The sequence below is a fragment of the Salmo salar genome, chromosome ssa22 (genome assembly GCF_905237065.1).
Source record: "Salmo salar chromosome ssa22, Ssal_v3.1, whole genome shotgun sequence".
Lineage (NCBI taxonomy): Eukaryota > Metazoa > Chordata > Actinopteri > Salmoniformes > Salmonidae > Salmo > Salmo salar.
In genome coordinates, this window is record NC_059463.1 from 34,813,938 (window position 1) to 34,841,118 (window position 27,181).

At 43.7% G+C, this 27,181-nt stretch overlaps 2 protein-coding genes across 4 annotated transcripts; one reads left to right on the top strand and one right to left on the bottom strand.

The window, feature by feature from the left end:
- Window positions 1-1,985: 1,985 nt before the first annotated feature.
- Window positions 1,986-19,865, top strand: ctsz (cathepsin Z). Of its 2 annotated transcripts, none has more exons than XM_014167212.2 (6): window positions 1,986-2,217; window positions 10,095-10,258; window positions 10,977-11,156; window positions 11,321-11,471; window positions 17,601-17,766; window positions 18,276-19,865. In XM_014167212.2, exons 1-6 carry the CDS (start codon window positions 2,102-2,104, stop codon window positions 18,399-18,401), a joined length of 903 nt encoding a protein of 300 aa, XP_014022687.1. In that variant the 5' UTR covers window positions 1,986-2,101; the 3' UTR covers window positions 18,402-19,865. The 2 variants fall into 2 exon arrangements, with proteins under 2 accessions (XP_014022687.1, XP_014022688.2); XM_014167213.2 differs by lacking the exon at window positions 1,986-2,217 and adding an exon at window positions 9,433-9,479.
- On the bottom strand, window positions 19,276-27,181 carry nelfcd (negative elongation factor complex member C/D). Of its 2 annotated transcripts, none has more exons than XM_014167188.2 (15): window positions 26,927-27,181; window positions 26,605-26,714; window positions 26,409-26,518; window positions 26,086-26,195; window positions 24,271-24,378; window positions 24,017-24,169; window positions 23,498-23,628; window positions 22,199-22,364; window positions 21,805-21,939; window positions 21,470-21,609; window positions 21,230-21,344; window positions 20,844-20,939; window positions 20,598-20,738; window positions 20,347-20,476; window positions 19,276-20,242 (listed from the first exon to the last, which is right to left on the bottom strand). In XM_014167188.2, exons 1-15 carry the CDS (start codon window positions 26,981-26,983, stop codon window positions 20,208-20,210), a joined length of 1,737 nt encoding a protein of 578 aa, XP_014022663.2. In that variant the 5' UTR covers window positions 26,984-27,181; the 3' UTR covers window positions 19,276-20,207. The 2 variants fall into 2 exon arrangements, with proteins under 2 accessions (XP_014022663.2, NP_001133943.1); NM_001140471.1 differs by having other exon boundaries at window positions 26,605-26,717; window positions 26,927-27,138.

Genomic DNA, 27,181 nt, shown 5'->3' on the forward strand with positions numbered 1-27,181 from the left:
CTACAAGGTAGAGTTTTATGAATATGGGAACTTGCCTGGAGTCATTGGCTGTATAGATGGACGTCATATTCCCATTAAGTATCCCTCTACTACAGCATATGCTGAGGAGTACAGGAATTGTAAAAACTGGTTCTCATATGTGCAAAGTGTGTGTGTATGTAACAGTATAGCTTCCATCCCTCTCCTTGCCCTGGGCTCGAACCAGGGACCCTCTGCACACATCAACAACAGCCACCCACGAAGCATCGTTACCCATCGCTTCACAAAAGCCGCGGCCCTTACAGAGCAAGGGGAACAACTACTTCAAGGTTTCAGAGCGAGTGACGTCACCGATTGAAATGCTATTAGTGCGCACCACCGCTAACTAGCTAGCCATTTCACATCGGTTACATGTACACTCCCAATTTGCAGTTTTCCAACATTGTTGCACCCTGGAAAGGTACAACTCATGACTCAAGAATTTTCCAAAACTCCTCTTTGTACGCTCAGCTTGAAGGAGGACAACATAGTGAAATCATACTTGGTGACAGTGGGTATGCATAGACCAACTTCTTGTTCACCCCTCTGTTCATGCAATAGGACCTGAGCAACAATGGTACAGCCAAGCTCATATCCACACCAGAGGTGTAGTGGAGCTCATGTTTGGTGTGTTGAAGTCGTTTCCAGTGTCTCAAACACATTGCATTTTGAACCAACATTCTGCATTGTCATAATTGCAACAGCAGTGCTCACAATTGAAGATGAGGATGACCCAAATGTCTCCATGGTTGAGGTAGACAATGACAGAAATGGAATAGCCTGCAGAGATGCAGCACTTCTCACAACAAAGATAGCTCAAATTATTTTAGCAAATAATAGCCATGGATTGGTTAAAACCTGAGGGATGGGGCCTGTAGAAATGGAATAACTCCAGAGATACTGGATATAACGTCAAGATGCTTGTCTCCTCCCTAACAATGCGATTTGTTGTCCCTATAGCGGAACAGCGGCTGTAAACCTCTCCAACCACTCTCAAATTCATAAAACAGACCTATAGATGCAAGGACTGACCATGCATCCATGATATAAAAATGACAGTTTTCAAGATGCACTATGCAGAAATCGCTCCGCCATTTCCTGGTTGCTGGTCTAAAAGTTAGGCTAATTTCAGTTTGTGACAAGACAAGCAGTCACTGTGTATAGCAGGGCTCCCCAACTGGACACCGAATTTGGCCTGCGGTGATTTTATGCGTTACAAGTGTTTCTACGCATAATAGAGACATGTGATCGTATACAAATGTAAGCAAGCTTTGAAATGATTGTTTTAGTCAAAAATCTGTTTTGGGCTTCTTGCGGTTATTTGTAATTATGTTCCGCCCCCCCCCCGGCTGAATCGTATTGATGATCCCTGATGCAGAGAATCATTATACCATCTAAGCAGCTGTGAAATATATTTTTCAAAACCAAAAATATTGTATTTTCAACTGTTTGAAGCTGGTGAACAAAATGGGAGACTGGGAAGCATAAAAATAGCGCACATACAACAGACCTACTGCTTCTTAGACTTGCTTTCAATGAGAATGAAAGATTTAATAACTCACATTTCTATGTGAATTTGGTCTGGTCGCCCAAAAAGTAACATATTGTAGCTTTAACTATGTTTTGAGGCTACCAATAGTGTTTGTTTACAGTTTTTACACACATTGGAGTAAAACAAGCTTTTATGTTTGCGTTTATCAATGGGTATATATCATTAAGTCCACAAATGGCCGTAGCAGATAAGGATTCTAGCTTTAAAGGGCAGCAGTGGGTTCAGTTGGTTGGTTTATTAATTAATTAGAAGGTGCAACGTTTGTAAAACAAAATCAATTCACCTCTTCCTGTTATACTGTATGTAGTGAGTCACTAATCATGGGATGACATTTGCTATGTGGTTATGCACATAGGTCGAACTGTGCAGTGAGAATCATATCGTCCTGTCTGTAAAACAGGTAATCAATGACAAGGAAGTATAATCCTTTTGACAGTCTGCGCTGCGCCTGCGCCCTGTTTAGGTTGACCCTCGGGTGAAACTATAAAAACCCCAAGTTCCTAGGAAGTCATATGACTGATCTTTTCCAACATGGCTCGAGCACTGTTGTTGTTTGTGTTTATGTTGTCTGGTGTCTTTGCTGGACGCTACTTTAACGAGAAACAGCCATGCTATCGACCCAAGCTGACCAAGCACAATGGAGTCAGGTAACTTTAGCTGTCTTCTATCAGCTAATTTGATATGTTTACTGTCTAGTGCTTGCTCTCCAGCTAAAAATAGTAGCTAGAGTTGTTGCAACATGGTTCTAGTAATTTTCTTTCCAGTTGTATCAGGGTGTTTTCACACAGTCCTCTTTAAAATAACAGATCTGTCATTTTTTAAATGAAATCTGGGGTAAAAAAAAAAAAAGGAGCAAAATAACTCCGTTATCTTTGTATTCACACTGCCCTTGCCTTTGAATGAGGACTCAACTATTTTGTCAGTTCAATTCAAATATTTAGTGGTCCGAGGCATCTTTGCATTCACATTGCTATGTTTAGAAAGGAACCAAGATCTTTTTCCAACATTCACTCAATGCACTCTGGGTTTTTGCAAAGTGCAGTACAAGCCATTCCATCAGACCTTGATGGAATGATTTACATTGATATACCTGCTTACATTTTGGAAGCTAATAGATTGCATTTAGTTAAGAGATGAGACATAAAGGAACACATTTTTTTCCTTTCTTGCACTGACTTTAGTGATGAATACTTTGAGGGAAAAAGTACTTGATACGATTGTGATGGCTTGTTTCACCGAGCGATCTTAAGATGAACGCACACATTGTAAGTCGCGCTGGAAAAGAGCGTCCTCTAAATTATTTAAATGTATGAATGTAATGAGATACTATTAACATGTGAATATTATTGGTAACAGAAGAAATAGCAGAAAATAACTCATTAAATAATGCTGTAATTGAAAAGTGTACACCCGATGTAGGTTACTACTCCTTTAAGAGCTATAATTGATGTTGTGCCTTATGTTGTGGTACTCACTAAATATGTTGTCTCCTCACACTATTCAAACCCCACAATCGAATAAACAGCTTATGAAGCTATCTTTGCAATATGTGATCTATAGGCTTTTCTCTGCATTATTCATAATCGCTAATGAATATGCAAAAACAGCACACGTTTGTTCCGTGAACCTGTACATCATCTTCTCTCTTTTGTGGCACCAATGTGAGGAGTTATGGCAGGGAAACGTTGCTGCTGCAGTCTCGTGCGGGAATAATGACAAGCGAACCTGGGGGACTTTGTATTCGCATTGCCGTAAGTGAACCGAACTCGGACCATCTCTCGAGTTCGCTTCGGGGGCTCTTTTGATGGGTTCCCTTGGAGTGTTCACACTGCACAAAAAAATCAGCGAACCGCGTTCCGAGTTAACAAAAGTTGTGTGAAAGAGACTAAGTGAGGCGGCAGGTAGTCTAGTGGTTAGACCGAACCGACAACTGTCGTTCTGCCCCTGAACAAGGCAGTTAACCCACTGTTCCTAGGCTCATTGTAAATAAGAGTTTGTTCTTAACTGACTTGCCTAGTTAAATAAAGTGTGAAAACACCCTCTGTCTAAAGATGGTCATTCATTTTGTACTTGCGTAACACTGCATAATTAGTTATTTTTGTGGTGTGTGTGTGTGTGTACAATCACAGCCATCTCTCTGATATGGGAAGTGGCCAGCTAGCGCATGTCAGATGACTCTAGTGCCCAAAATCCTGTTTTAGCACGGGTAGCGCCATTGAGGACTTTAACCATTTTTCAAGTAGTCAACTGGGATTTCCTAATGGGTTAAGGAAGGATCACATTATTCCATACTGGTCATCAGGAGAGATCAGTCAATTAATTATTTGTAAGCAAACATTCCATAACTGCAGGTGGCAAGAAATCACATCAACACCATTATCCCAGAAACCCTAGGCCCACTTCAATTTGCATATCCACAGAGGGAATCTCTATTTCACACCACACTGCCCTTTCCCACCTGGACAGAAGGAACACTTGCGTAAGAATGCTATTCATTGACTACAGCTCAGAGTTCAGCACCATAGTACCCTCAAAGCTCATCACAAAGGACCCTGGGACTAAACACCTCCCTCTGCAACTGGATCCTGGACTTCCTGACAGGCCACCCCCTGGTGGTAAGGGTAGGTAACAACACATCTGCCATGCTGATCCTCAACATGAGGGCCCCTCAGGGGTGTGTGCTCAGTCCCCTCCAGTACTCCCTGTTCACTCATGACTGCATGGCCAGGCACGACTCCAACATCATTAAGTTTGCAGACGACACAACAGTGGTAGGCCTGATCACCGACAACGATAGTACTACCTATAGGGAGAAGGTCAGAGACCTGGCCATGTGGTGCCAGGATAACCTGTCCCTCAATATGATCAAGACAAAGGAGATGATTGTGGACTACAGGAGGAGGACCGAGCACGCCCCCATTCTCATCGACGGGGCTGCAGTGGAGAAGGTTGAGAGCTTCAAGTTCCTTGGTGTCCTCATCACCAACAAACTATCATGGTCCGAACACACCAAGACAGTTGTGAAGAGGGCACGACGAAGCCTGTTCCCCATCAGGAGATTTGGCATGGGTCCTGAGATCCTCAAAAGGTTCTACAGCTGCACAATCGAGACTATCTAGACTGGTTGCATCATTTACATTTAAGTCATTTAGCAGACGCTCTTATCCAGAGCGACTTACAAATTGGTGCATTCACCTTATGATATCCAGTGGAACAACCACTTTACAATAGTGCATCTAAATCTTTTAGGGGGGGGTTAGAAGGATTACTTTATCCTATCCTAGGTATTCCTTAAAGAGGTGGGGTTTTAGGTGTCTCCGGAAGGTGGTGATTGACTCCGCTGTCCTGGCGTCGTGAGGGAGCTTGTTCCACCATTGGGGTGCCAGAGCAGCGAACAGTTTTGACTGGGCTGAGCGGGAACTGTGCTTCCTCAGAGGTAGGGGGGCCAGCAGGCCAGAGGTGGATGAACGCAGTGCCCTTGTTTGGGTGTAGGGCCTGATCAGAGCCTGAAGGTATGGAGGTGCCGTTCCCTTCACAGCTCCGTAGGCAATCACCATGGTCTTGTAGCGGATGCGAGCTTCAACTGGAAGCCAGTGGAGAGAGCGGAGGAGCGGGGTGACGTGAGAGAACTTGGGAAGGTTGAACACCAGACGGGCTGCGGCGTTCTGGATGAGTTGTAGGGGTTTAATGGCACAGGCAGGGAGCCCAGCCAACAGCGAGTTGCAGTAATCCAGACGGGAGATGACAAGTGCCTGGATTAGGACCTGCGTCGCTTCCTGTGTGAGGCAGGGTCGTACTCTGCGAATGTTGTAGAGCATGAACCTACAGGATCGGGTCACCGCCTTGATGTTAGTGGAGAACGACAGGGTGTTGTCCAGGATCACGCCAAGGTTCTTAGCACTCTGGGAGGAGGACACAAGGGAGTTGTCAACCGTGATGGCGAGATCATGGAACGGGCAGTCCTTCCCCGGGAGGAAGAGCAGCTCCGTCTTGCCGAGGTTCAGCTTGAGCTGGTGATCCGTCATCCACACTGATATGTCTGACAGACATGCAGAGATGCGATTCGCCGCCTGGTTATCAGAAGGGGGAAAGGAGAAGATTAATTGTGTGTCGTCTGCATAGCAATGATAGGAGAGACCATGTGAGAATATGACAGAGCCAAGTGACTTGGTGTATAGCGAGAATAGGAGAGGGCCTAGAACAGAGCCCTGGGGGACACCAGTGGTGAGAGCGCATGGTGCGGAGACAGATTCTCGCCACGCCACCTGGTAGGAGCGGCCTGTCAGGTAGGACGCAATCCAAGCGTGGGCTGCGCCGGAGATGCCCAACTCGGAGAGGGTGGAGAGGAGGATCTGATGGTTCACAGTATCAAAGGCAGCAGATAGGTCTAGAAGGATGAGAGGAGAGTTAGCTTTAGCAGTGCGGAGAGCCTCCGTGACACAGAGAAGAGCAGTCTCAGTTGAATGCCCAGTCTTGAAACCTGACTGATTAGGATCAAGAAGGTCATTCTGAGAGCGATAGCAGGAGAGCTGGCCAAGGACGGCACGTTCAAGAGTTTTGGAGAGAAAAGAAAGAAGGGATACTGGTCTGTAGTTGTTGACATCGGAGGGATCGAGTGTAGGTTTTTTCAGAAGGGGTGCAACTCTCGCTCTCTTGAAGACGGAAGGGACGTAGCCAGCGGTCAAGGATGAGTTGATGAGCGAGGTGAGGTAGGGGAGAAGGTCTCCGGAAATGGTCTGGAGAAGAGAGGAGGGGATAGGGTCAAGTGGGCAGGTTGTTGGGCGGCTGGCCGTCACAAGACGCGAGATTTCATCTGGAGAGAGAGGGGAGAAAGAGGTCAAAGCACAGGGTAGGGCAGTGTGAGCAGGACCAGCGGTGTCGTTTGACTTAGCAAACGAGGATCGGATATCGTCAACCTTCTTTTCAAAATGGTTGACGAAGTCATCCGCAGAGAGGGGGGAGGGGGAGGAGGATTCAGGAGGGAGGAGAAGGTAGCAAAGAGCTTCCTAGGGTTAGAGGCAGATGCTTGGAATTTAGAGTGGTAGAAAGTGGCTTTAGCAGCAGAGACAGAAGAGGAGAATGTAGAGAGGAGTGAGTGAAAGGATGCCAGGTCCGCAGGGAGGCGAGTTTTCCTCCATTTCCGCTCGGCTGCCCGGAGCCCTGTTCTGTGAGCTCGTAGTGAGTCGTCGAGCCACGGAGCAGGAGGGGAGGACCGAGCCGGCCTGGAGGATAAGGGACAGAGAAAATCAAAGGATGCAGAAAGGGAGGAGAGGAGGGTTGAGGAGGCAGAATCAGGAGATAGGTTGGAGAAGGTTTGAGCAGAGGGAAGAGATGATAGGATGGAAGAGGAGAGAGTAGCGGGAGAGAGAGAGCGAAGGTTGGGACGGCGCAATACCATCCGAGTAGGGGCAGAGTGAGAAGTGTTGGATGAGAGCAAGAGGGAAAAGGATACAAGGTAGTGGTCGGAGATTTGGAGGGGAGTTGCAATGAGATTAGTGGAAGAACAGCATCTAGTAAAGATGAGGTCAAGCGTATTGCCTGCCTTGTGAGTAGGGGGGGAAGGTGAGAGGGTGAGGTCAAAAGAGGAGAGGAGTGGAAAGAAGGAGGCAGAGAGGAATGAGTCAAAGGTAGACGTGGGGAGGTTAAAGTCACCCAGAACTGTGAGAGGTGAGCCATCCTCAGGAAAGGAACTTATCAAGGCGTCAAGCTCATTGATGAACTCTCCAAGGGAACCTGGAGGGCGATAAATGATAAGGATGTTAAGCTTGAAAGGGCTGGTAACTGTGACAGCATGGAATTCAAATGAGGAGATAGACAGATGGGTCAGGGGAGAAAGAGAGAATGTCCACTTGGGAGAGATGAGGATTCCAGTGCCACCACCCCGCTGGCTCGATGCTCTAGGGGTATGCGAGAACACGTGGGCAGACGAAGAGAGAGCAGTAGGAGTAGCAGTGTTATCTGTGGTAATCCATGTTTCCGTCAGCGCCAGGAAGTCTAGGGACTGGAGGGTAGCATAGGCTGAGATGAACTCAGCCTTGTTGGCTGTAGACCGGCAGTTCCAGAGGCTGCTGGAGACCTGGAACTCCACGTGGGTCGTGCGCGCTGGGACCACCAGGTTAGAGTGGCAGCGGCCATGCAGTGTGAAGCGTTTGTATGGCCTGTGCAGAGAGGAGAGAACAGGGATAGACAGACACATAGTTGACAAGCTACAGAAGTGTTGTTTCTTGTATTATTGTCTCTTGTCTTTAGAGAACTGTTTCACTTTGATATCCTTTTTCTTCTGTCCTGATTTTCTCATTCTTTTCTTCTGTTAACTAGATATTCTTTGTTGTTCTTCGTTAGCTAGCTAGCTTCTTCCAAAAGAGTCCCTAGCAACTGCTTAGCAACTGGTAAACAATTCAGTTAGCTAAGATAACTACAATTTTTTGAAAAATAGCTATTTTTCAAAAGCCTATCTTTGTTTGTTGCTTGTTTTTTCTCCTATTCAGTCTTGCAGTTTTCTTTTGCTTTTTTCCGATGTACTTCACTCTAAAAACCATGTAAATTTCAATATTTGTAGGAGCTCATTTTTCAGCTGCTGCTGCTCAAATTGGAGTTCCGGAATCACAAGCATCACTGCCTGGTATTGCAACTGATCGGCCTCCGACAGCAAGGCACTACAGAGGGTAGTGCGAACGGCCCAGTACATCACTGGGGACAAGCTTCCTGCCATCCAGGACCTCTATACCAGGCGGTGTCAGAGGAAGGCCCAAACAATTGCCAAAGACTCCAGGCACCCTAGTCATAGACTGTTCTCTCTGCTAACGCACGGCAAGCAGAACCGGAGCACCGTCTAGGTTCAAAAGGCTTCTTAATTGCTTCTACCCCCCAAGCCGTAAGACTCCTGAACAGCTTATCAAATGGCTACCCAGACAATTTTTTTACTTAACACTTATTTTTCTTATCTGCATTGTTTAAGTGCTTGTAAGTAAGCATTTCACTGTTTTTGGTGAATATGACAAATACAATTTGATTTTGATCACCAACCTTGGCTTTTTATACCTGTTAACCAATGGGACAGGGTTCTGGTCTTTGCACAAAACATCCATTAAATTATATAAGTAATTGTCGCTGAGACCTATCACTTACTGCTGAAGATATTAACATAAGATATTAACCTTTTTTATATTCATCCAATGTTTATGGATGAAGTGATGACGTCATCGCTTCTCGGGCTGTTCCCTGTGCGCACTGAGTGCTAGTGCGCATGTGATGTTGCTCCTTATAAACCAGATGCAAACTGGATAGATAAGGTCCATGTATGCGAAAGTGAGTAGATTCCCTTGAAAACAACAGACATCGTAGACAGTCCATTTCTTATTATACCTCAGTGGTTCAAACATAATACAGGTGGCAGTATGCAACCTTTGTTTTCCAACTCGTAGAAGAAAATTGACTACTTCAAAATGGAGATGGCCTCAATGGCGCTGCCCTGTGCCCACATATGCCATAATGGGACAGATACAATGATGCGACGTCTATGGCGCTTGTCTCTAATGGTTTCAACTGTCGAGTGTTGATTTAAGTGTTCTTTATTTGTTCAGGTGTGAATTGCTTGCATCTTCTGCACTCAATTGGTATCATTGGTCAGTAACTGAATATTGAGTTTATTGCATGTAATTCTTTCATAAGTTTTAATAATGGTTCAAATGTTGCCAAGTTCCTGCCGGTTTCAGAATTGTCCCATAATTAAAATTAGCTGATTGGTAGGCTACTACATAACTTTCTTCTTTAAACAATATTCAAGTGCAGAATTTTTACCCCCTGTGATTTTGACTCAAGTCTTAATCAGTTTATTACAGAAAAGGCATATCATGGCTATCCAAAGTTTGAAATCAATGAAGCAATCAAAGCCGAGGGTGGAAACAAGGTAGCAAAGTTCTGACATGTCTGTGTGGAAGGAGATGACTGGGTCTCCAGTAGCATGGGCAGAAATTGTTTGGGAGCTGACTTTTTTTTTTTTGAAAGCTTTTCATCCCATTTTGCTATTTGGCGCTCAAAATTCTGCCCTCCTGAAATATATAATTTGACAACTGGATGTCTCCAGAAACATGCATGGTCCTTTCAACTGTAGTAGCTATTTGGCTTCTGAGTTTTGAAAGTATGATTGTGCTGTGGATGCTTTTGAGTGCTTGACCTTTGAATGGAGAGGCAGATCTGCCAAGTTCGATCAGGGGTGTATTCATTACACCGATTTTTCTGTTGATAAACGTTTCTTAAACGAAAGCAAACTGCACGAAACTGGGCGGTGTATATACCTGAATTTGTCCAATCGAAACTTGTTTTACTTGTAACCCATTTTGCAACTGTTTGGACTAATGATTACACCCCTGGTCAGGTTTTGAATTGTCCCGTCATGGTATGGGACCTTATAAGTGCGCACTGCATTTTGTTATCCGTCATGCTTGCTGAGACTGTTTTAGCTGCTCTACATTAGAATTCTGTCTAGAGAACCTTGTACCCTGACGTCATGTCTTTTCATCAGGACGTTGCCTAGACCCCACAAGTTCCTGAAACTCAATGAGCTCCCCAAGACGTGGGACTGGAGGAACATCAACGGCACCAACTACGTCAGCACCACCCGCAACCAGCACATCCCCCAATACTGTGGCTCCTGCTGGGCACACGGCAGCACCAGCGCCATGGCAGGTAGCGTAACCTCAAGTTCGCCTTTCCGCGGTCATCCGACCTGTACAGCTCATAGAAATGAACAAGCCATATCCAATTTACTTGGTAGTTTTACAGACTCTCTTGCATCAGAAGGGAGCACCGTACAAACGGACAAATGGCTGAATATCAGATTGTGAAATTCTATTATTTGGCCACAGATGTCTCAAACCTCTGATTCACTATAAGTACAGTGTTGCACGTCTTGGTAATTCATCTTCAAGATTGTCATAAAGATGATTTTTACCCATTTTAAAGTCACTTGGAAACAATTTTATAACAAAGGTGGAGTAAACATTGTAATAATTGTTCAAACATGCATGTCTGTTAGGCATTTAACACATGACTCACTCCACTGACTCAAATTCAGAGTGGTATGGCAGGGAAGCGTTGAGGCAGGGAAGTGGTGTGGCAATGCCAACCTCTGGATGTGCTGACGTGCAGTTAAAGCTTCATGGTTTCCTGTAATTCAGGTTTCTTGTAAACCTTGTTCCTGTAAAGCATGTTTGTTGTAGAATGCAAAGTACAGTTCCTCCTTTGCTCATACAAGTAGTCCTTTTATCATAACAATACCATGACTTCAGAGTGCTAGAGTAGTCCTTACTAAGTTTGACTTGTGAACATGAACATCTAAGAGCAGATTCTGTCACCTGTACTGAATTAATGGACTGGTTGTTGGTGGTTTGCTCTCCTTTGTCAGATCGCATCAACATCAAGCGGAAGGGAGCCTGGCCCTCTGCTTATCTGTCAGTCCAGAATGTGGTGGACTGTGGTGAGGCCGGCTCCTGTCATGGAGGGGATCACTCTGGGGTGTGGGAGTACGCCAACAAACATGGCATCCCTGACGAGACCTGCAACAACTACCAGGCCAAGGACCAGAGTAAGGCCTCGAACTCTATCTCCTAGCTGAACATACATTTTTCTTGGTTGAACATGACATTTTTTCCCATGACTTGATCACAAGAATTTCTGTCACATCAAATTAAGATTCTGTTCATTTACAATTTCTCAGGCTTAAAATGTTCTCCATATTGTGTCTTGCAGAGTGCAAACCGTTCAACCAGTGTGGAACCTGCACAACGTTCGGGGTCTGTAACATCATCCAGAACTATACCCTGTGGAAGGTCGGAGACTTCGGCGCCATCAATGGGAGGGAGAAGATGATGGCTGAGATCTACGCTGGAGGACCTATCAGGTTAGGAACTGGACCTGGTCAACATGGGCTGTGTGTCTCAAATGCAGGGGTGCAACTTTCACATTCTGAAATTGCATTTTTGTCCCCCCCAGTTTTATCATTGCACTCTGATACAAAAAAGCGTGCTTTAGGACCATGCGGATGCCTCAGAGTGGTCGGGTAGGCTGTTTGGAGGTTTCAGCCGTCTGGATTTTGGGGCTGCTCTACGACACCACAGAGTGTGCAGACAGGCAGTGTGAAGACAAAGTTTCCGTTGCAGCTGCTGTCTCTTTGTTGTACTTTTTCTCAGTTGTCAGAGCAGAAACTGGCAGCTCTTTATTTGACTGATGTAGCTGTCAAGGTATCTGCTGTTTGACTTAATAGAAAAAAGTATTTATTCCCAGTTCTGAGCTAGTAGTGTAACTGAAATGTAACGTCAACTAATGTTTCATCTCGACTGAAATTCTGTCTGAAGAGAAACGAACGAACTAGCTAGCTAGTAGACCACAACCAGTTCAACTCTAGCGATCTATAAGATAGCAAAATCTAACAGCTGCTGTGTATGGAAATGTCCCTTGTGTCCTGTTTCAAGAGGTAAATTAACCTGGCTAGTTTTTGTCAGTTGACGCACCATTTAGAGCTAGCCAGCGTTAGCTAGCTCACTCACTTGATGTATTCTTTTTTTTAAAAGTAGACATGAATCAAATCATGAAACCAGCAGCCAAATGATTGAAGACCGATATTCTGACGTTTTTTTTTTACAGCGCAATGTGAGTTTTTATTAGTCAGTATAGCAATGTAAACTTATTGATTTGTCAGATCCCCTACTTTTCACACTGACAAAGTATAAACAGCTCTACAGACTAAACTGTCATGGTACACAACACAATATTGATGATGATGAATGGATACAGATATATTTGAATGCCGAATCATGTTCATATCATCTCCGACATAAATTACTGCATTTTAAGAACATCAATAGAACATCCTATATGCCAGTAACTCTGAATATCATGCACTCAGAAATATTATTCCTCTGTTGGAAGTGTAAAACACAAAAGGGGGCATATGTTATGAACTTGTGAAGGCTGGCTGAATTCTGGCAAAGAGTATGTTCTTTTGTCTCATGTCTACAGATTCTTCTTGTGTTTTATTTGCTTGGAAATGTTGATACTGAAGACTTATCAGAAGAAACTGTAACCTTGCATTTATAGTTGCTAAGAAATGCATTGCCATTTAATTGGAATGTTGTTGTCCTCGCACAGTGGCAGAAATGTAAAGTTATGTATCACTAGATTTGATTTTATTACAAGATTAAGGGTATACTGTGGAACTTTCATAGTCTGGATGCCGTATATGGAATAGCCTACTGTATGACAAAGGGTCTGTATTGAAAACATGAGATTTAGTCAGTCGCAAATGGATAAAAAAAAAAATTCATGGCACAAGACACCTGTGTGATTTGCGCCTGTCTTGGTGGACTAATCATTGAGGAGCCCACGGGGATGCCTCAGTCCAAGAATATGGCATGTCTCTCGCCAGAATGCGCGCTCTCCCGCCACTTTGTGGATATTCATTGTATCATAACTTCATTGTGTGCATTGTTGTCCATCAATTGCCCATTACGTACATCACCAGTAGAAGCCTACATTTACCTTTAATTCCCATAATTTCTAATCTGCAAACTTTGTTTTGGTTATGTTAATGAATTCAATATATTATTAGTCACTTACTGTTCTCGTGTGTTTTTCAGAACTCACAACGTATGCTACACTTGTGAGAAACAAGTTTTTGTTTATTTCATTCCATTTACGAGTTTTGTCAACTTATTCATCGTATTTTGTTTGAAATGCTCCTGTCAATGTTGAGTAAGGACGAGCACCTGATTACACATATAGAAGTAGGACCGGTGAATGTGCCCATTTGGGGATGTCTGGTTTTTGTATTTCTGATTGTCTTAACTCACCACCACTAATGAGCTGTGGAGCTTCTCAAACTAATTTTTCTTCACTGCAAAGAGCAAGTAAATTAAGTCTCTTTTTAGAATCAATTGAGAATGACAACAGTTCCTCAAAGTATTTAAACAATATTTCCAACTTTCTCCCTTTCGATAACCACAAGTCATTAAAGGGAAAGATGTAATGCTCTGATCCAGTGGAAACGTCAAAAAATACCTGATTTACTTTTCCCTTGCACAAATAGCCTCCAGCTGTGTTTGTCCCGAGCTCACTGGCACAGGAAACAGGGGGCTCAGAATATTTTATACAATGTTGTCTAGTGCAAGTTTCGGGCACCCAGTTGATCCAATGTTTCCAGATGCAGATTGGTTACGCATGGCCAATGTGACTTGCAGAATATTTATCAGGATATTTTCTACTTGCAGGCTGCAATGTTTTTGCTTTATGTAGGTTATTACATAGCTAGCAATAATAGTTACTTTTTGATAGAATGTCGATTAAGCATAGACAAGGATTTTGAGATGCAGCGATTATAAATCAAAATGTGCATATGAAAATCATGATTGGTAAAAATGGTCAAATTGGCACTCCAAATGGAAAAGGTTGCTGACCGCTGGTGTAGCCTATTACCTGCAACTTCAGGCCAGCAGCAGGAGGAGGGGGTTCGGAACAGGTCTTTTTTTCTTCTTGTTAGGCTCTCTGGCTCCCTCTTGAGTCATTTAATTAAACAGCGTGGTTAAAGCATCAGACAAGTTAAAACATATAGGGTGTGTCTCTATATGACGACACCATTCTGTATACTTCTGGCCCTTCTTTGGACAAATCTAATGTATTTATATAGCCCTTCTTACATCAGCTGATATCTCAAAGTGCTGTACAGAAACCCAGCCTAAAACCCCAAACGGCAAACAATGCAGGTGTAGAAGCATGGTGGCTAGGAAAAACTCCCTAGAAAGGCCAGAACCTAGGAAGAAACCTAGAGTGGAACCAGGCTATGAGGGGTGGCCAGTCCTCTTCTGGCTGTGCCGGGTGGAGATTATAACAGAACATGGCCAAGATGTTGAAATGTTCATAAATGACCAGCGTGGTCAAGTAATAATAATCACAGTTGTCGAGAGTGCAACAAGTCAGCACCTCGAGTAAATGTCAGTTGGCTTTTCATAGCCGATCATTCAGAGTATCTCTACCGCTCCTGCTGTCTCTAGAGAGTTGAAAACAGCAGGTCTGGGACAGGTAGCACGTCCGGCGAACAGGTCAGGGTTCCATAGCCGCAGGCAGAACAGTTGAAACTGGAGCAGCAGCACGGCCAGGTGGACTGGGGACAGCAAGGAGTCATCATGTCAGGTTTGGACACTTAACAACCCTCCAGACGAGCTTCAATGCCATACAACTCTCCTTCCGTGGCCTCCAACTGCTCTTCAATGCAAGTAAAACTAAATGCATGCTCTTCAACCGATCGCTGCCCGCCCGTCCAGCATCACTACTCTGGACGGTTCTGACTTAGAATATGTGGACAACTATAAATACCTAGGTGTCTGGTTAGACTGTAAGTTCTCGTTCCAGACTCACATTAAGCATCTCAATCTAGAATCTGCTTCCTATTTCACAACAAAGCCTCCTTCACTCATGTTGTGAAACTGACTATCCTACTGATCCTTGACTTCGGCGATGTCATTTACAAAATAGCCTCCAACACTACTCAGCAAATTGGATGTTGTCTATCAGTGTCATCCGTTTTGTCGCCAAAGTCCCATATACTACCCACCACTGCGACCTGTATGCTCTCGTTGGCTGGCCCTCGCTACATATTCGTTGCCAAACCCACTGGCTCCAGGTCCTCTAAGTCTTTGCTAGGTAAGCCCCACCTTCTCAGCTCACTGATCACCATAGCAACTCCCACCCGTAGCACGCGCTCCAGCAGGTATATTTCACGGGTCATCCCCAAAGCCAACATCTCTTTGGCCACATTTCCTTCCAGTTCTCTGCTGCCAATGACTGGAACGAATTGCAAGAATCACTGAAGCTGGAGACGTATCGCCCCCTCTAACTTTAAGCATCAGCTGTCAGTGCAGCTTACCGATCACTGTACCTGTACACAGCCCATCTGTAAATAGCACACCCAACTACCTCATCCCCATATAATTGTTTTTGCTCTTTTGCACCCCAGTATCTCTACTTGCACATTTATCACTCCAGTGTTAATGTTAAATTGTAATTATTTTGCCTCTATGGCCTATTTATTGCCTTACCTCCATACTCTTCTACATTTGCACACACTGTACATAGATTTTTTATTTTGTGTTATTGACTGTACGTTTGTTTATCCCATGTGTAACTTTGTCGTTTTTGTCGCACTGCTTTGCTTTATCTTGGCCAGGTCGCAGTTGTAAATGAGAACTTGTTCTCAACTGGCCTACCTGGTTAAATAAAGGTGAAATTTGGAACTGGACTGGGATAACATGGTGACTGCTTCTCTTCTCATGAGCTCCAACCTAACAGTGACTGTGTATGGATTCGGAAAAGATGTAAAGCCAAGTCACAATCAAATAGGCATATGTCTGATATGTAACAAAGGGTTTTTATTTTTACTATTTTCTACCTTGTAGAATAATAGTGAAAACATCAAAACTATGAAATAACACATGGAATCATGTAGTAACCAAAAAGTGTTAAACAAATCAAACTATTTTAGATTCTTCAAAGTAGCCACCCATTGCCTTGACAGCTTTGCACATTCTTGGCATTCTCTCAACCACCTTCACCTAGAACGCTTTTCCAACAGTCTTGAAGGAGTTCCCACATGCTGAGCACTTGTTGGCTGCTTTTCCTTCACTCTGCGGTCAAACTCATCTCAATTGGGTTGAGGTCGGGTGATTGTGGAGGCCATCTGATTCAGTACTCCATCACTCTCCTTCTTGGTCAAATGGCCCTTACACAGCCTGGAGGTGTCTGGTCATTGTCCTGTTGAAAAACAAATGGTAGTCCTACTAAGCGCAAACGAGATGGGATGGCGTATCGCTGCAGAATGCTGTGGTAGCCATGCTGGTTAAGTGTGCCTTGAATTCTAAATAAATCACTGTCACCAGCAAAGCACCATCACACCACCTTCATGGTGGGAACCACACGTGCGGAGATCATCTGGTTACCTACTCTGCGTCTTACAAAGACATGGCGGTTGGAACCAAAAGATCGATTTCCACCACGCTAATGTCCATTGCGCATGTTTCTTGGCCCAAGCAAGTGTCTTCTTCTTATTGGTGTCCTTTTAGTAGTGGTTTCTTTGCAACAATCGACCATGAAGGCCTGATTGACGCAGTCTCCTCTGAACTGTTGTGTCTGTTGTTTGAGCACTGTGACGCATTTATTTGGGCTGCAATTTCTGAGGCTGGTAACTCTCTAATGAACGTATCCTCTGCAGTAGAGGCAACTCTGGGTCTTCCTTTCCTATGGCGGTCCTCATGAGAGCCAGTTTCTTCATAGCGTTTGATCGTTTTTGTGACTGCACTTAAACTTTCGAAGTTCATAATTTTCCAGATTGACTGACCTTCATGTCTTAGTAATGGACTGTCATTTTCTCTTTGCATATTTGAGCTGTTCTTGACATAATATGGACTTAGTCTTTTACCAAATAGCCCTATCTTCTGTAAACCACCCCAACCTTGTCACAACCCAACTGATTGGCTCAAATGCATGAAGGAGGAAAGAAATTCCACAAATTAACAAGGCACACTTGTTAATTTAAATGCATTACAGGTAGCTGCCTCACGAAGCTGGGTGAGAGAATGTGCAAAGGGTGGCTACTTAGATTCTTCAAAAATTGAAAATATATTTTGATTTGTTTAACACGTTTGGTTACTACATGGTGCCATTTCATAGTTTTGATGTCTTCACTATTATTCTACAATGTAGAAAATAGTAAAAAAAAAAAATTAAAAAAAATGGAATTAATAACTTTTTAGGTGTTTCCATACTTTTGACTGATTCTCTACTTTGAGTCAGCTGAACTCGTGGATACTGTTTTTATGTCTGTGCAGTTTGAAGGACGTTGCTAACTAGTATTACCCATAGACTTCCAATCTGCTAGTCCATTCTATTCCCTTTCATGTCCCTGCAAAAACATATACAAAAAAACATGCCGACTGTAATTAGTTTCACTTTAACTAAAGTTTTTGTTTTCTGTTCTTGGTAGCTGTGGAATCATGGCTACTGACAAGTTGGACGCCTACACTGGAGGCCTGTACTCTGAGTACATTGAGGAGCCCTTCATCAACCACATTGTATCTGTTGCCGGCTGGGGCATGGATGAGAACGGTGTGGAATTCTGGATCGTCCGCAACTCATGGGGAGAGCCATGGGTAAAATTTGTACTTAGTCATTTAGCAGAAGCTCTAATCTAGAGCGATTTTTACAGTTGGTGCATTTATTTTAAGGTAGTTGGGTGAGACAACCACAGATCAAGTAGCTATCCACAAAGTCAGTGCTAAGAAAAAACAAGTGAGTGTTGGTGAAAGTCAAGGGTGTTTTATAAAAAAAAAAAATGATTGGGGGGTATTCAATATGCATGGTGAAGAGGTAGGTTTTTTTTTGGAAGATGGACGTTAGGGAGAAGCTTGTTCCATCCTTATTGAATGAATGAACACTATGCATGCCATATTGGAGCTGGTAGTGATCTTTCATGGCACTAGCTGCAGCAGAGAATGTCAAACCTCATGCTCTACTATAGATTTACAAATCCTAGCCTTTAGCCGTTCCTGTAGTTTATTAACTTGACTATTACATGAACTTCACTTTCTATTGTTCATGTGCATTCTAGCATCTTTATCTAGCTGAAACTCCAGATTGAGTAAATGTGTTTTCTTGCCAGGGTGAGAAGGGCTGGCTGAGGATCGTAACCAGCGCCTACAAGGGAGGAAGTGGCAGTCAGTACAACCTGGCACTGGAGGAAGACTGCATGTACGGAGATCCCATCGTGCCCAAGACCTACATGTAGACAACAGGCAGTGGGACCAACCAATGTTTCTTCTAAAGACCTGGGGCCTCCATCAACTGTTGTGTAAATTTCACACTAAATATAAATATTGAGATTTTAATGAATCAGACCTGTCGTAAAACTGCACGCGTGAACGAGCGTTAACTCGACCTGAAATGCCCTCATTCACCTTTTTTATGGTGACAATAAGCCCTTTATTTGCTGTATAAATTGGAACTATTGGAATTAGGCCACAGTTTTTAAAAGAAAGCACAAATTTGATCAAATGTTTTTAGAGGTGTTGACAGAATCTTAATAGTTTGCAGTAACTTATGCTGTATTTGGCAAAAGACAGTTTCTGAAAGGGAAAAAAAGTGGCACATTTTTGTGGACCTGTCAGTAGAATGTTTGAATTCAATGTTTTGCATAGACTCCCCCCCCCCACCCCACCTAAATATGCTGGACTTCCCGTGAATTCTGAAACGTTGTCTAGTCTACTCTGAAACATTTAATTTATGGTAAGCTACTGACAGTTCCATATTTACTTTCATGTAAAAGCCTATCTTATAAACCGCACTGCCTATGGGATTGCATGGGCTATATATTTACTAGGCCCATTTTAAATGATGTGCATGGTAATTTGTTGTATGGCTAGCATTCAGAAAAGGTGAGAAATATATTCTGCAATGGTTATGAAAATAAAATAGGAAATCATTTCCTAATTATTTTAGATTGCATAAAACTAAACATACCTATTTGCTCTTCTAACAGCAAATGGTTGCTCTTTTTATGAATAAGCGTGTCATCATATCCACCATTTGCACAAAATACCAACTTGCCTGCTTGGAATACCAGACTTCAACCACTACAAAATGTGTGTTTGCATGGAGGTAAGCACATTTTCAGTTTTTTATGAATGCCAACTTTTGCATGTAGGCAGCATTGATAAATGAGGCCCCAGAAGCTGTTACAGAATAGGCAGCATTGTATATCTACAGTTTTCTATGACAATCTCAGGCTACTTCCACATGGTACAATTAGGAAAGGGGAAGTTATTTAAAAAAATGTTGCCTTGATGTGCTTTTGGATCTTTTTCTTATACAAAATGTTACTGAACAAGTACAAATGCTGATATTAGGTGCACAATTAGCTTAAGCTCAAAAGGCTAGGAAGAACTAATTGTGGCTGTAAATGTTGAAGCTTTGATTAATTCTGATGCCACTTGTCTTTTGCTGTATGCAAATTTAACTGAATGATTTCAGTATTCTGAAAGCAAGGCCAGGATTCAAACAAATGCACTGACATCTCACTGCACTTGGCTTAAAGGTAATTTATGTTTGTCTTCATGAGTTTCCACAGTTCAATTTGTTTAGATCCAGGCCTGTTACTGAAATGTGTTTTAATAGCTGATACATTTTCTGAACTACCACAAAATGAATGGTGGATGTTGCTACGTGTGTAACTAATAAAACCAACGTGTCAAGATTCTTGTCAAATTGAAAAGGGTAACCATGAAAAAGGCCAAACCTTTTGAGCAGTCAGTCATATTACCACAAAACAGAAAATGGACAACTTTGGCTCATACTAATGGAAACTACAGTGAAACGAATGGAGCTGCACGAGTTCTCCACATAAGCAATGATACACTACATCCTAATTCTGAAAGTCATGTGTTTACACATTTGAAAATAAAAAGTTGCAGGTGAAAGTCTACACCCAAGCGGTGAGCTGTCTGCCTCAAAATCGGCAATGTTCCAGTCCTCGTTCAGCAGAACACATCCAGGGATCGGCTCATAACCAAAAGGTCCTGGTCTTCCCGCTACATCCTCAATTCATCATGATGAAGTTGGATTTGCAGTGAGCTGAAAAGGAGCAGAATGATAATTATATTTTAACTGGGCAAAAGGAAAATATTTAATCACGTAGACAGTTTTGGGCCATGAAAAAGATGGTAGAAGAGATTGACCTATGAACTCCGCAACAGGGTCATGTTCTCCCTCTGTCCGAATGGTTCCAGCAATGCTGTCGTTCTCCAGGATGGGCAGGAACAGCTGGACAAAGTCTGAAGTGTACGGCGGGGCAATCACATCCAACACCTGATAGGGCAAACACACATCAATATTTTCACTTCCACTACCATTTTCTCAAGAGCAACTAAATTGGACCAACATCATCTTTAGGTTTCACTTCTCTTTAAAAAGTTTCAGCAGGCCTTACTTCTGTTACGAAGTAGCGAATGAGAGAGATGTCCGTGTTGAGCTTCTCCAGGCACTTGCGGATGTATCCGACCACAGGCAACACGTAGCCCCGACTCAGCAGGTGGACCATACGATCCAACAGTGTCTTCTTCAGCTCCATCTGAAAGGGACAACACTCATACAGTCAGCTAAGAACTCATCCACTGAAAGTCTATGGGTAGTTGCATGGTCCCAGATTAAGCCTACGCATGCACAACACGCACACCTGCTCCATGACGTCAAGCTGGGAGTGTTCTGTCTCAAATAGCTTGATCAGCAGCTGGAGGACCTGTGGGTGCAGAAGCTGGTGACAGGTGCTGATCTGGGGAATAAAAACAAACATGATGGTCTTAATCTCTGTCCCTACCACCTGATTGGTCTTTAAACCGCAAAACAATTCCAAGAATGACAGTTAAAGGCACAGTGTGTGTGTATGTCCCAAATGGCACCCTATTTTTTTATATAGTGCACTACTTTTGACCAGGGCACCTAGCGTAAAGGTAGTGCGCTATATAGAGTCATTTGGACTTATATATCATAGGTACTGTGAGTCAACCATAATACCACAACTAAAACATCCTCCCTCAGCCAGTGAAAAAGTGCAATCCCTACCTCATCCAGAAGTGCTAGATGGACAGGGGTGTGGTCTGTCTGGAGCTGGAAGTAGCGGGGCTCAGAGACCGTCCAATCAACCCATTTCAGCACCCCCATGGCAACAACCGGGAACCTGAAAATGGACATAGTGATGTCTCAACCGACAGTGGTAACCAATTACATTATTGGAATCCTCTGGCTTTAGCTACATATTTTGGAGATCATTGATGGGCTCACTAGGTTGGCTGCTGGGCTCACCGGATGCACTGGTACAGAGTGCTGAGCTCAGCCACCAGTTCTGTGGCTCCTTTATTCTCATTGCAACACAGGTTATGGACCGTCTCAATGGCCTTGGAGGTGGACTTGAGCTCATCCTTGTTGATGTTCACTCGTTTGTTCTGTGGATGGATGAAAAGAGAGCCATACTGTTATCTGGGCGTTTTTATTTGGGTGAAAAAACACATGTAATTGGATAAAACATCTTCACATACCGGTAAAAAAACATTTTAAATTCTGCATTTGAGCATCAACAGAACATCTGATAAGCTTAGTAGCATGAGGGATTATGTCAGGGGCGTTTTGGTTTCCGGTACCTTTTTCCATGTCTCGACCACACTGGCAGCGTAGGCCAGGATGTGAATGTATTTGTGTTTATGGTCCTGGTTGATCTTGGAGCCTGGCTTGAACAGTGACTGCATGAACAGGTCCAGGAAGGCAGGCACTCGAATCTGAAGAGACAAGGGAAAATACTTCAACCATTCTCTCAAAAGACAATATCAATAGCTGAAAGACAAGCAAATCTCAGTTTAGCATCCAGGTAAAGCTAGCCTGGTCCCAGATCTGTTTGTGCTGTCTTGCTAACTCATTGTCACGTCAAACATGCAAGGCAACCGGTGAAAATATCCCTCCATCTAACTTGGAAAATGGCACCTTATTCCCTATGTAGTGCACTACTTTAGATTTTTTGGCTTGATGCCCCACACTAACCAGCTCTACGGGAGGCGGGTCCATGCTGCTGAACATTTTGAAGAGCACAGTGATGTCGGCAGGGTTGAGTGCCCCTTTGGACAGCATTGCGCCCAGGGCCTGGCAGGCTCGAGGGTAGGCTGCTGCTGTGCCCAATGCCAGGGTGATCTGACTGGCATCATGCCCCCTGAAATGAAACCGCACAAGGAACAGTACAACACTCAAATTAGCTCACTTACTTACCGTAAATTCCGGACTATAAGCCACAACTTTTTTCCCAGCTTTGAACCTCGCGGCTTAAACAATGACGCGGCTAATATATGGATTTTTCCCGCTTTCAAATTTTTTTCTTCCAAAAAAACATTCTGTGATGTGCTCAGTTTTTTGGCGGCATGAAGCTTTCATTAGACCAATGAAATTGCCGAACGGGTTAAGGTCAAACAACTTTTTTGTTTACTGTTTAGATTAAATCGAGCGCTCTCAAACTTCCCATCATTCTGATTACAGTAGTCATTTTGTCACCCTCATCATGGCAAAGACACAGAAATGCATATGATGCAGCTTTCAAGTTGAAGGCGATTGATCTGGCTGTTGGAAAAGGAAATAGAGCTGCTGCACGGGAGCTTGGTCTTAATGAGTCGATGATAAGACGTTGGAAACAGCAGCTTGAGGAATTGACTCAGTGCAAAAAGACAACTAAAGCTTACTGCAAATTTTTTGTTACAAGCCGTGTTTCGTTAAAGCCTATTTATTTTTGTTACAAGCCGTGTTTCGTTAAAGCCTATTTATTTTTGTTACAAGCCGTGTTTCGTTAAAGCCTGTGTAAAGTTAATTTGTTTCAATGTACCGGTAGGCACCTGCAGCTTATAGACATGTGCGGCTTATTTATGTTCAAAATAATAATTTTAAAAAAAATCAGTGGGTGCGGCTTATATTCAGGTGCGCTTAATAGTCCGGAAATTACGGTACTTAAACCGCTTTATTCCTGGAGGAACATATGGCCTGTAATAAAATTAGCTACTATACAACAGTACTATACCCATTTAGTTGAGATTGTGACAGTTGAGAGCATAACTTCATTAGACTGCCTTTTCCACAAAGCTGCTCACTCAATGTTCACATTTATTGTAACACTGGATTTTACAGATAATACCTTTCACAAAACGCAGGAATCTATTTAAATAAATGAAATGCATTTCCTTCAATCATATGTAATGCTGCCAAGATGGAGGATCTGCATCAGCAGCCTATGCTCCTTATAGGAGCCAAATGCTTGTCAAGTAAGTCAATACTTGCAAAATAGTGTAGAGGGCTGGATACCTCTGATGTGCAGACTTCTGTACTTCCTGGCCGATCCTGCGCATGGCCGACCCTCCCTGCTCCTCCTGAGACATGATGGACATCATGGCCTGGGCAAACAGGTAAGTGTGCTCCCCATGACACACCATCTTCTGTGGAACACAGAAAAGGAGGAGAAAACAGTTCAGCCACAAACCAACTAAACAATCAGAGACACTCATGCCAAAAGACAGGTAGCCTGCAACATGTTGTGTTGTGCTACCAATGTCCTGCAATTACATATTGGTTTGAGAAATACTGATTGAAGTACCACTTTAAATGATTCAAAACCTTGAATACATCACATTTCCAAAATCATCAAACCAAGGATTTGTATTGAGTGAAAATGACAGATATGCCTAGATCTTATTCTTGGGAACACCAGGGCCGGTATTCATAAAGCGTCTCAGAGTAGGAGTGCTGATCTCTAGAATCAGTATTGCCTTTTAGATCCTAATGAATATAATTATATGGACAGGGGGGACCTGATTAGAGACTCACAGCGAATTCTGGCAGGTTCTTCTCCAGGTTGTCCTCTCCTCCATCCAGCAGTGTGGCCAGAGAGGTTCTCAGGACCCTGGAGAACACCTCCAGCTGCTGGCACGCTGTGGACACACTGGTGATCTCCCCCTGGTAGCCCGCATCTGAGATGAGCTGAGGACACACACACACACAAATCAGCAAGGAGAGGAGGAACATGACACTGTTTGACCCATAACGACATTAGTTATTAACGGCTGGGTGATCATCAGTACCTTGACAGTGAAGTTGAGCATCAGACAGTCAGGGTGGGCCTCGGCCAGCTTGTAGAAAAGGTCTCTCCAGGTGGTGTGGGCGATCATCTGTTCCAGCCAGGCAGGAGTCTGAACCAACAAGAGGACAGGGTTACTAAACTCAGCAAAAAAAGAAACGTCCTCTCAATGTCAACTGCGTTTATTTTCAGCAAACTTAACGTGTAAATATTTGTATGAACATAAGACATAAACTGAACAAGTTCCACAGACATGTGACTTGACTAACAAATGGAATAATGTGTCCCTGAACAAAGGGGGGGGGGGGGGTCAATCAAAAGTAACAGTCAGTATCTGGTGTGGCCACAAGCTGCATTAAGTACTGCAGTGCATCTCCTCCTCATGGACGGCACCAGATTTGCCAGTTCTTGCTGTGAGATGTTACCCCACTCTTCCACCAAAGCACCTGCAAATTCCTGGACATTTCTGGGGGGATTGGCCCTAGCTCTCACCGATCCAACAGGTCCCAGACTTGCTCAATGGGATTGAGATCCGGGCTCTTCGTTGGCCATGGCACAACACTGACATTCCTGTCATGCAGGAAATCACACACAGAACGAGCAGTATGGCTGGTGGCATTGTCATGCTGGAGGGTCATGTCAGGATGAGCCTGCAGGAAGGGTACCACGAGGGAGGAGGATGTCTTCCCTGTAACGCACAGCGTTGAGATTGCCTGCAATGACAACAAGCTCAGTCCGATGATGGTGTGACACACCGCCCCAGACCATGACAGACCCTCCACCTCCAAATCGATCCTGCTCCAGAGTACAGGCCTCGGTGTAACGCTCATTCCTTAGACAATAAACGCGAATCCGACCATCACCTCTGGTGAGACAAAACCGGGACTCATCAGTGAAGAGCACTTTCTGCCAGTCCGGTCTGGTCCAGCGACGGTGGGTTTGTGCCCATAGGCGACATTGTTGCCGGTGATTTCTGGTGAGGACCTGCCTTACAACAGGCTTACAAGCCCTCAGTCCAGCCTCTCTCAGCCTATTGCAGACATTCTGAGCACTGATGGAGGAATTGTGCGTTCCTGGTGTAACTCGGGCAGTTGTTGTTGCCATCCTGTACCTGTCCCACAGGTGTGATGTTCGGATGTACCGATCCTGTGCAGGTGATGTTACACGTGGTCTGCCACTGTCCATCCTGTCTCAGGTGTCTCACAGTACGGACATTGCAATTTATTGCCCTGGCCACATCTGCAGTCCTCATGCCTCCTTGCAGCATGCCTAAGGCACGTTCACGCAGTTGAGCAGGGCCCAGGGCATCTTTCTTTTGGTGTTTTTCAGAGTCAGTAGAAAGGCCTCTTTAGTGTCCTAAGTTTTCATAACTGTGACCTTAATTGCCTACTGACTGTAAGCTGTTAGTGTCTTAACGACCGTTCCACAGGTGCATGTTCATTAATTGTTTATGGTTCATTGAACAAGCATGGGAAACAGTGTTTAAACCCTTTACAATGAAGATCTGTGAAGTTATTTGGATTTTTACGAATTATCTTTGAAAGACAGGATCCTGAAAAATGAACGTTTATTTTTTTGCTGAGTTTATATACACTGTATACTATAGGGTATCTACTAAACTCTGAGGGAAACACATTACATGCAAGAACACAGAGAATTAAAACAATTTATATGATTAATCAAGTTTTTTTCTAGGAGAGAAACAGTAAGAGTGAAAAAAAACAAGCAAGCAGGAGTGCACCAGTTTTGAGCTATCTGTCACATTCAGATCACAGCAAAGCATTGGTGGTTTGTCTTACACTGGCAACCGATATCTCACCTCTCCCTCCACGGTAAAGATGGAGTCAGCCTTCTGTGGGTCAAAGTGCTTGATCAGCAGACTCTTCAAGTGATTCTCTACCCGTTCCTGCACCTGAGCTGGCTCTACACCTGCGATACACAGTCCGAAAAAACATACATTCCACTATACGTCTCAAACAGTGTGAGAGGAACAAAAACCCCATATATTCAGTGATTGTGGAGTCCAGGGCTTCGTCCCAAATGGCACCCTATTCCCCATGCAGTGCAGTGCACTACTGGTCAAAAGTAGTATACTGCATAGGGAAAAGGGTGCCATTTGCAGCCCAGTCCAGTGTTGTTTACCCATCTGGATGAGCCACTCTGCCAGCAGGTTCACAGTCTGGGCCACAGCAGAGTAGTTCTCAGACAGGAGCTGGATGACGTGTTCAGGGGAGCCACCAGCCTGAAAATATCTGTGGAAACAGAAGCCTCTTCAGGAAATGGTTTGACTCTTCACACACTAACGTTACTAGGCAGACACACGCAATAGTGTGTTTACGTTTTAAGGGTGTTGAATACAGCAGGCTCCATGATGTAATCTCTGCTGGAGAACTTCTGTAGGCAGTCCTCCTGAACTTTCCCATCATTCTCCCCTTCAACATAGTCGTCCTGCTATATGAATGTCACATCACTTCAGCCAAGGAAAGAACATCTTAACATTGAAGCTATCACCATGTAAATTCGCGATTTGGCTCTGTCAAACAATGAATCAACAGCCTGCAACAATGTAGCTACAATATATATTTTTTAGCTACATTGCCATTACTAGCGACATTGTACATTCACTAGCTGGCTACATACAGTAGCTAAAGATTGTTTACATTGCCATCCGGACCATCCCAGTCTCCAATATTCCTCTCGTAATATTCCTCGTCCATGATGACGAGAGAATGAGTAGGGTTTATAATGTGAAGCACACGGCGAGTTATAATAAAGCAGGCCTAGCTAATACTTTAGAAAACAATACAGAGTGTGTTTTCAAAACAATTAGATAGCCTTTGCCTAAGCTAACTTGCTAGTAATCAGATATCTGAAGGTCCATAGTTAGATGCGCCGCCTTGTGGCTTGGCAGAATA